Source organism: Sceloporus undulatus, chromosome 5 (genome assembly GCF_019175285.1).
Source record: "Sceloporus undulatus isolate JIND9_A2432 ecotype Alabama chromosome 5, SceUnd_v1.1, whole genome shotgun sequence".
Taxonomy (NCBI): domain Eukaryota; kingdom Metazoa; phylum Chordata; class Lepidosauria; order Squamata; family Phrynosomatidae; genus Sceloporus; species Sceloporus undulatus.
In genome coordinates, this window is record NC_056526.1 from 8027971 (window position 1) to 8037738 (window position 9768).

A 9768-nucleotide genomic window follows, 5' to 3' on the forward strand; every position below is an offset into this window, starting at 1 on the left:
TGCTGAAATCTCTCCAAGCCATTTCCCATCTCTCTAGCCATTCTCTTCCTCTTCAGATATGCACACACATGAGAGGTCCATCACAAGACGTGATATCACAAACATAGACTGGGGAGGTGGGAGGTTGTCACTATTCTTCAGCACCCCAAAGGTCCTATATTGTGACATTACCATGGTAGCAGCAGGGCTTTTTCTTTGATGGCCCCTTGCCTGGTGGAACTCTCTCCCTTTTCTTAAGCTTTAGAAAGCTGTCAAAAGTCTCATGTTCCCTGGTTGGGTGTCAAGGGCATTGATGTAATGCCTGGTTTATTGCTGCGTTTGTCATCTGAAGGCAGGCTGTACATAGATAACACTAGGTTGCCATACTATGTTTTGGGGCAGGGATTTGGAATTTGGCTAGGGCTTTTCACTTTCTGTAATACATCCATCATGTCTTTGTTCAGCATGTCTTTGCATCATACTGAAGCATCAGGTTCTAGATTATAGAGACCCTTATACTTGCTTTCTTCAGAGCTCCAAGATAGACTTTGAGATTGACTCCAGAACCTCTTCGTTCCTGGCCTCACATTGCTTTAAAAAGTATGCTCACTCTGTATGTTTGTGTTAGTGAGAAAGATTGCTACAGGAGATTGCAGTAGCAGTACCCCTCATCCTTGCAAAATATCTCCCAGTTTTTCTGACATTCACCTTTTTTTCCTTTTTGTTTGGTATGTTTTGGCCGATCAATTAACCCATCATGTGTTTTTTTTAATATAAAACTGCTTTCTTCATACCTTTCGCCTTCGTCCTCATTACTTTTTATCTTTGTCTCGCTCTAATTTAGGATGCAAAGAAGTTACCTAACACCCTCATGAGACGCAATAGTGTTACCCCTCTAGCGAGCCCAGAGCCCACCAAAAAACCTCGCATCAACAGCTTTGAGGAGCATGTGGCCGCTGCTGCTTCTGCTGCCCTGCCCATCTGTATGCCCCAGGAAGTACCCACCCAGCTGCCTGGACAAGTTGGTTACATTCTTTTGTTGGTGGTTTTCCTTTGTTTGTGTGGTGGTGGTGGTGGTGATGGCAGAGTGTTGTGGCTGTTGTCATTGCATGTCTGTACCTTCTGTTGCTTTAAATCTTGGGAGGTAGTTACTTTGGCATGGCTTGTTCCATTTTTTTAATGGCAGTACTTTCTCTGAGATCACAGCCAACATCATTTTTGCACTCATCTCCTTCCACTAAAAAACCAGTAGTAAAAGACTTTATAATTTAAAAATAAGTCTTATGTTAACCTTTAAAAAACAGTCAGATTGATTATACTCTGTTGTGTTTTGAGCTTGGTTGTATGGTGGCATATGCTTAGAGTCAGTACGAAGATAGGTTATGCTTGATGATCAGAAATAGGTTCATTCTGTCCTTTGGACTTTGGAAATGACACATGTTTAAACAATGTTGTATTTAGTTGTCTTTCTGCTCCAAACCTTCCTACCTGCACCCTCATTTCATAATTTAAAAGTTAATGTTAATGTCAATCTGTTGATAATATAGCAATGTCTCCTGGTATCATCAGCATACCTACTTCATTTCTGTATCAGATGCATTGCTCTATGGGCATTGGATTTTGACTCCCAGCTGCCAAGGAGAGCTGGGTAAGACCACTAGAGCACCCTGAGCACCTCTGATCTTTTGTAAATTTGGTTATACATAGGGTTAGACATGGTTAGTACTTGGGTAGGAGACCATCCAGCACCAGGAATTTCCCATAGGGGACCCAAAGTGGTTTATACTGAACATAAAAGCAAAATAGCTACAACAATTGGTTATACAAGTTTTTAAAAGCATTGAACAACCCTCTTAAAAACGGTAGTTCAGAACAGCTGAAAACACATTAAAAAAACGTATATTTTAAGAACCAGCACATCTGTTGCACTAACTCAACCAACTGGATCCCTGTTCAAATAAGAAGAGCAAAAAGGGGGGCAACTGAGCATCCCTCGATAGAGAGGACTCTCTCCTGAGTTCTCATCAGATGTACCCATGATGTTGGTGGGACTGAAAATTGAAACTCTAGTAGGCTGCTAGGTAGAGAGCCAGCGTGGTGTAGTGGTTTGAGCATTGGACTATGACTCTGGAAAACAGGATTCGAATTCCCATTCAGGCAAGAAATCCACTGGGTGACCCTGGGCAAGTCACATTCTTTCAGCCTCAGAGGAGGGCAATGGCAAATCCTCTCTGAAGAAATTTGTCAAGAAAACACAGTGAAAGGCTCACTTTAGGGTCACCATAAATAAAAAATGACTTGGAGGCACACAATACAGGCTCGTATAGGGAGATATGGTCTTTCAGGTGATTTGAAAGCCAAACTTATCTTTCAACATCAGCCTCTGTTGGTAGTAAATTCTGTGTTTGAGAGGATCCATGCTCCTCTGCCCAACCTCTCCATATCCTTGTTGAGCCATCTCTGTGCTTGGGATCTGAAATGTTGGAGACCGTTTTGCTGACATTTTGTGACCTTCGGGCATGAATGTGGGTAGATGCTAAAGCTGGATGGCTTTGTGTCTCTTGGTCTGTCTTTTCTCTGGCAGTCTGATTAATCCTTCTCCCTGGTCTTTCTATCTCCTGTCATGAGAACCAGCTTTGCAAACCATACTGATTTCTTTTCCATTCTTCTTTTCCCTCCCTTTGTCTCTTTACAGCCTTTACTGGGGAAGGCCTGCCTGTAAGTATCTTCTTGTGGGTTGATCTCTTTCTTTCTTGACTGCCTGCCTTTCTCTTTCCTTCTGCTTCCACACAAGTGGACGATTGGCTTTTCACACCCAGCTTGCACCACTGTTCATAACCTGGGGAAGTTCTCTTTTGCTCTTGGGAATGTAAAATTATGGATTTAACCCTACTTTGGCAGAGTATTGGCTAATTGCAAAATCCTCCCTTGTACTGAGGGGAGAAATGTAATACTCTATATGTTATCTATCTTGCCTGCTGCCATGTTTTTTAGAAGAAGGACAGTAGCCTGTACAGTATGTAATTTATAGTTAGAAGGGCACAAGTTCAATCCAGATAGGATCTCTAGACAGGCTGTATAAAGAATTGCCTGAAACAGTAGAGAATTACCAAGCAATTTATATAGACAGGCTGTACTGAGCTAGATGAACCAATGGTCTGACAGCATGTTCTTGATCTGAGATGTTGCATTCTGTGCCTATTGTCCTTGCTGGTTGGGAATTTCTGTCCAGTGTATTGGGAGAGTATCCGGTTCACAATGGCTGATTCTTTAGTTGTGAAATAAAATCTAGGTAGAGATCTGGGACAGAGTCTGATATTGGACTTCAGTTTGTGGAACAGCAGAATCCCAGGGAGATGGGGAACTGATCTTCCTCCATACCCTCTGTATGTTCTCAAAAGCTTTGGCGCAAGACTAAGTTTACCAATAGTGCAAAAAGTTTTGGGATGGAGGGAAGCAATGTCCTGCCATTTTGTTGTTATATTTAGAGCCTTGGGCTTGCAAGACTATAAAGGAATATAACAGGATTGGGTAATCCTTCAGATGTTGTTGGACACCAGTTCCCATCTGTAGCAGGGTGGGAGGGGGTGATGAAAATACCAGTTTGACTTTTGGAGGTCTGCAGTTTCCTCAGCCTTGGAACCTGGAAGTCACATCTTGGATCTGAAAAAAAAGACTATTAGGGCCAAAAAAGGCTTGCTCACGCCAAAATATAATTGAAATGGATAGACGAAGAACTAGTATGGTATAGTAATATGAGTGTCAGGCTAAAATTCTGGAAGATCAATTCCCTACTCAGGCGTAGGTATCCACTGGCTGACCTTTGGCAAATCGCACTCTCGCAGCCACAAAGGCAGATCTCCTCTGAACAAATCTTTCCGAGAAAACCCTATGAAAGGGTTTCCGTAAGTCTGAGATCAGTTTGAAGATGCATAACACCAACAAGCCTTAGAAGTTTCTGGGGGTGCAACCATCAATATTTAGCTGGATCTGTTTCCCAGCCATGGTGGGTCTGGGAGCCATATTCCCTCCTCTGATAAAAGAATAACTGGCAATATGTTGGAAAGGACCTCTTCTTGCCAACCTTGCATTGCTTCTGTCACTGGGGAAGTGAAGGTAGAGGGTTAAACACATGTGTCCTGGTGATAAGACAGCTTTTGTATTTTTGTTTTCTGGCGTGGATGAACCTTTTTCTCTGTTGCACTTTTGAAACATGGGCCACCTGGCCTTGGTGATGGAGAAAACCCCTCAAGTTGCTGCATTTGTTTTATACAGTTTTGCTGCAAGGCCACTCTCCTTCACCACTTTTCTCTCTTTTCCCTTTTCATGCTGAAAGACGCTCCCTTTGTCACATTTTCAACCATTTTGCTTTACTAATATTTCCAAGGTAAATGGTTTGCTGCTCTGCGTGTTGTGCTTTCCCCAAGCCTACCCTCAGCTCATTGAAATAACAGTTACTCAAGATCATTTCTGCCTTGGCTTTTTCTTTTTGTGTGTGTTTGTGTGGGAGAGGAGAGAGAGGTTAGATGGAGGTTAGGTGGAACTACAAAAACTTGTAGTTTTTTGGTGATGCAGGAGTGAGAACAGGGGAGTCCCTTTCAGCAGCTGCTTCCCTTCCTTGATACCCTGCCATTTGTAGCAAGTGTGTGTTTCTCAAATCTTTCTTTCTGTCCTGAGATACTTCTGCAGCATTTGCTTTCTGCTAAGCAAAATGGGTTATACCTTCTTCTGCTGCCTCCCCTCTTACCTTTCCAACTCTTCAAGGGCACACATTAGACAAAAATAGATGGAAAGTAATAAACCAGTGTAGATAAGCTAGTCTTTACTAGTGTAGAAAATGTGTCAGTTTTAGAGTTGCATAGGATTTTTTTATCAGATATGACAGGGAAACTAAATTTTCTTCAGCGTTTACTTAAGTATGTGATTGATCTCATAAAGGAAAAGATTCTAGACAGGAACGTTCCACTTAAAGGTGTAGAGGGGCAGGTAACACTTTCTACATGATTTCCCTGTAGAAAATTCCCTAGAAGTAGAAGCTAAGCATACCATGGGAAAAAAAGTTTTATTTTGGCTTACTCCATGATGTTTTCAAGAAGTTTTAAGATGAAATATAAAGAAACTTTTAACATTAATGTGCCATCTTTGCAATGTGGAGTGATTCAGCCCATCTTGTCACCTGTTGACTCTGTCACCTCATTGTACTTTGTGTTTAGGGCTGCCACACTACAGAATGGATGCAGTTTGACACTGTTTAAACTGCCATGGTTCCATCTTGTGGAATCTTGGGATTTGTAGTTCATTGTGGCACCAGAGCTTTCAGAGAGAAGGCTAAATAACTCACAAAACTACCAATTCCAGAATTCCATAGCATTGAGCTATGACAGTTAAAGTGGTGTTGAACTGCATTAAATTCTGCAGAGTAAATGCAGCCTAGATCAGCCCTAAATAAAGTGTTTAGTCCACCAGTTTCCTGCAACTGCCAGAATAGCTATGTGCAGAGTGGAGGTTTAGCACATAGCAGGAGCCAGCTCCTTCTCTTACCCCTAATCCTTTTCTACATAGCTCCTTCTAGCTTGAGGAGAACTTAGGGGAGCTTGTAAAGAAACCAATGGCACTGAATATTATTAGGCTACAATATTTTTGTAATACTGTCATTTGATAGGGGAAAAGCATGAGCAGAGGACAGCTATTTGACAGATACTGCCGGCCCTCCATACCCACAGATTCTTTATCCATGGATTCAACTATCTATGGCTTGAAAATTATTTTTTTAAATATCTAAATTCCAAACAAGCAAACCTTGATTTTGACATTTACTATGGTAAAATGGGACACCATTTTACTATGCCATTGCATTCAGTGAGCCTTGAGTATCCACAGATTTTGGTATCCATGGGGGTGCGGGGCTGGCACCAAACCCAACAGGGCAAACCAAGGCTCCACTATAATTGTTATCTTCAGAAATAGCATAAGTTTCTTCAAGGCTCCTTCTTGCTTGCAAAACCTACAGGTTCTTCCTTCTTCTAGTCCTATAGGATTATTGTACCAGTAGTTAGTGAGCAACTACTTCAAGCTAGAGGCATTTAATTCTTCACATGATACCCAGTGACAACATCATACAGCATCCTTCTCAAGGCTAGGCAAGCAGAAATGACCGTCTTTCATTTAACTGGCTCAGTGACCCATGCTTATGAGATTATTATTTATCACAATTTAGTCCAGGGGACACAGAGGAGATGAAGGAGAGCAATGACTGAGATTCTGGCCTGTTTTTCTTAGGACTCGTCTGTTTCTTCAATGAGGTCATCTTCCCCTGTAGTTATTACTTCCTTGGATGATGTTTCTGAAGTGATCTCTGTAATAGATTTTTGTTGCCTTTTGAAAACCATCTGCATGCAAACAATGACATCTTGCATCTTTCTTGCTCTGTTGCCTTTTTTTTAATGTTCATATTTTAAAACCATGTGCTCAAAACTTTTTCCCCTTTTTGTCTCTCTTTGATCATAGAACCTGAACAACTCCCACAAGCAATCTTGAATTTTCTTCAGGCGATGCTTGAAAAACCGCAGACGGAAGCCCAGCTCCATTGTGTCATCCATCTCCAAAGCTTGTGTTTGTCATATGGCTCCATTTGACTCGAGGCTGATGGCCCTTTGTTGATGATCACCTACCTACCTGGACTTAACAGAAATGGGACTTTTGGGGAGGTTGGTGAAATACAGAGAGAGAGAGAGAGAGAAAAAGGAAGGAGGAAAAAGAAGACATCTCATTATAATGTAAACTGTGGATTACACTGACCTTTAAACTGTTTCTTCATCTCTTCTCTCCAAGATTCCAGTAGACCACAGCAAGCTCTAAAGTACTACTTTGCATACTGTTATAGCCTAATTCAATTACTCTTGTTTTTATTTTTATTATTATTTTATTTCTAAAGTGACACAGTTGCCTTGCAGTGAAGTAGAAGGGGCACTGTGCTGCTTGGAACATGTGTAATTAAATGGATTATCTTTGGGGTATGTGTGCGTAAAGGGGAATGTAGCTTAGAGAGATGGCCATAAAAACTAGGCCAACACACCAACAAGTGTGTCCACACTTCACAGTTTGCATGCCTCTTCTCTACACATGTACCCTTAGGAAATTTTTGGATGTCACCTGCAGAAATCGATGACTGTTTTGTGGTTTGGTGGGGGCAGAATTGGCTGTTTGGTTTTCAGTGACAACAAAGCCTGACCCAATTTGTATCTCTTTCTGAAGAGGGAATTTCATCTGCCCTTCTGTACTGGAAATCTCACCAGCAAACAGCTGGTGGAGTGGCTAGGTGTGATAAGTAGAACGTGACCATCTGAAATGTTTGTTTTTGATTTGACTGCACAGAGGAAAGGAGTATGTGTGTAGGTGCCATGGACTGTATGTATGAATTGTGTTTTTTGCAAGTTAGTTCCTCATTGTGTTATTCCCTCCTGGCTTTTCAGCTCTAGTTCATGCAGGACATCAAAGCAGCTGTAGGCACGCAGTATTAGGAAATGTAAGAGACTAATCTGTTGGAGTACCTATTGGGGATGAGCTGAGGGTTGGTTGGTTGGTTTTGTTAGGTCTAGGGAAGCATCTTGACCATCTACTGTTTTCCACTACCACTAGGGTGTCAGTTCACTATGTGAAAGCCAGCCAGCCACCCAGCCTTTTTTTGAAAGAGCTCTCCTTACTCTGCTTTAATGAACAGGGAACTTGGACAGCTCTTGATCCAATGAAAATAAAACCCCTTAAAAGTGGATCTAGTAGTGCAATTTATAGAGCAGGGTCGGGCAAAGTGGGTCCTTCCAGATGGTGTTGGACTGCACCTCCCAGTGTGCCTCACCCTTGGCTCTGCTCACTAGGGCTGATGGAACTTGTAGTCCCACCTGAGGGACACACTTTGCTCACCTAGTTCTTTGAGGGATTGCACAGCCCCATATGCAAAGACATTGGAGGTCTGTAAAAGCAGGAACAGGTTCATTTCCATCCCCCTTTTCCCTCCTTCATTTAAACATCCTAATTCCAGGTAACCGTTAATACACAAGGTCTTCCCAGACTGAATGACTTGGTAGGAGTGCAGTGATTTGTGTGTTTGTGATTTGGGGAGACATTTGAGGTCGGCTTTGCCAAGGCGAACAGCAGTGCCTTCCGCGTTAGCCTTGTGCTGTGACAAGTGCTTTAGTAGGTTATTCTTTTTTTAAAAAAATAGTATTAAAGTGACCATTTTTACAGGGGTTTGCTGTGCAAGCGAATTTATAGGTGTGTCCTTGTGCAAAGGTGGAAGAACCCTTCTCTTTTCTAATTACAGTTGTAAAAACCCATCCATGTTGGGGAGGGAAGAGTGTGTTTTCAGATTGTTTTGACACACTGAGGTTTTTTCCTCTCCCTGCACCAGCTTCTTAGCTAATCTCTCTCCCTTAATTTTTTTTTTAAATTACTTTATCATGCATACAGCAAGTGGCTTTTTTGGTCCTTGTGCTGCCTTCTGCCCCGATTAGATAAAGCCATCGCAAGCAAATGCCACACATCTGTTGCCCTGTGACAACACACTTTAGGCAAGCTGTTCCGTGCTTGTGGATTGTGGATATTTTGGGAAATGGATGGGAACTGGTGGGGGGAAAAACAACTGGATTATAAGCAGGAAATACTAGGACAACTAGAAGAAACATTCCTGCTTCAGGCAGTTTGAGTGAAAGAAGGGAACATATAGGGTTGGAGTGGGAGAGTGGTTGATTTTGCACAATTACCAGTAGAGGAGGCTCAGCCAGTCTAGTGTTTCCATTGGTTGAGTAGGGAAAGGCCATTGAACACCACACCAGTGACTCATTCTTTGATTGTGTTTTTCCTTTGATACTTGAATTTATATTTTTTATCATTTTTAATAGCAAATACGCTATTTATTTATTTAACAGACATCGTGGAACTGAGAAAGGAATGTGCTTTTTTTCTTGGCGTGTGATGTTAATTCTTTATATATGTGTTTGGAATAATGTTTTGTTTTTGGTGGGTGGGTGGGGGTGTTGCCTGAGATGAAGCAGTGCCAGCTTGTAAAACAGGTCTGCCTTTTGGAAATTTGTATATTTTGCAGTTGCTGGACCAATTAAATACCTTCTTGAAATAGAAACTCATGGGTCTGTGTTTCTGTTTGCAAATTGTTCTCCTGATTAGTGGATGTTTCTAATATTACTAATTTTCAACCTGATTTTCTTACATTAGTGTGTGTTTGTGTTGGCAGACTATCTTCAGTGGCAGCCTTTCATACAATGCACTACAGTACTCTAACATGGAAGTTTATCAGGCTGAAATGGATAGCTGAGATGTATCTTAACCTGCTTGCCCTGTCCCTCTGCAATCTCTTGCTTGCCAGTGGGATCCCACAGGGCTCTGTCCTGGGCCCAGTGCTATTCAACATCTTTATCAATGACCTAGATGACAGAATTGGGGGCATACTTATCAAATTTGCAGTTGACACCAAATTAAGAGGAATAGCTAATACCACAGAGGACAGGATCAAAATTCAAAATGATCGGAATAGACTAGAAAGCTGGGCCAAAGCTAACAAAATGAAATTCAACACGGAGAAATGTAAGGTATTGCACTCAGGGCGGAAAAATGAAATGCACAAATATAGGATTGGGGACACCTGGCTGAATGAAACTACCTGTGAAAGGGATCTAGGAGTCCAAGTAGACCACAAGTTGAACATGAGTGAACAGTGTGATGCGGCAGCTAAAAAGGCCAATGCAATTTTAGGCTGCATCTTGATCTAGATACTAT

At 41.8% G+C, this 9768-nt stretch overlaps 1 protein-coding gene across 5 annotated transcripts in view; it reads left to right on the top strand.

The window, feature by feature from the left end:
• Positions 1-8420, top strand: part of PFKFB3 (6-phosphofructo-2-kinase/fructose-2,6-biphosphatase 3) — a 71479-nt gene extending 63059 nt beyond the window's left edge. For 3 of the 5 annotated variants that reach the window (XM_042467653.1, XM_042467651.1, XM_042467654.1), the window contains exons 14-16: positions 824-1000; positions 2675-2697; positions 6487-8420. In XM_042467653.1, coding sequence (XP_042323587.1) covers positions 824-1000; positions 2675-2697; positions 6487-6493 — 207 coding nt within the window. In that variant the 3' untranslated portion in view covers positions 6494-8420. Of the gene's footprint in view, positions 1-823; positions 1001-2674; positions 2698-4315; positions 5787-6486 lie in introns of those variants that run through there. The other 2 variants (XM_042467655.1, XM_042467652.1) reach the window with 2 other exon arrangements.
• The last annotated feature ends 1348 nt before the right edge of the window (positions 8421-9768 follow it).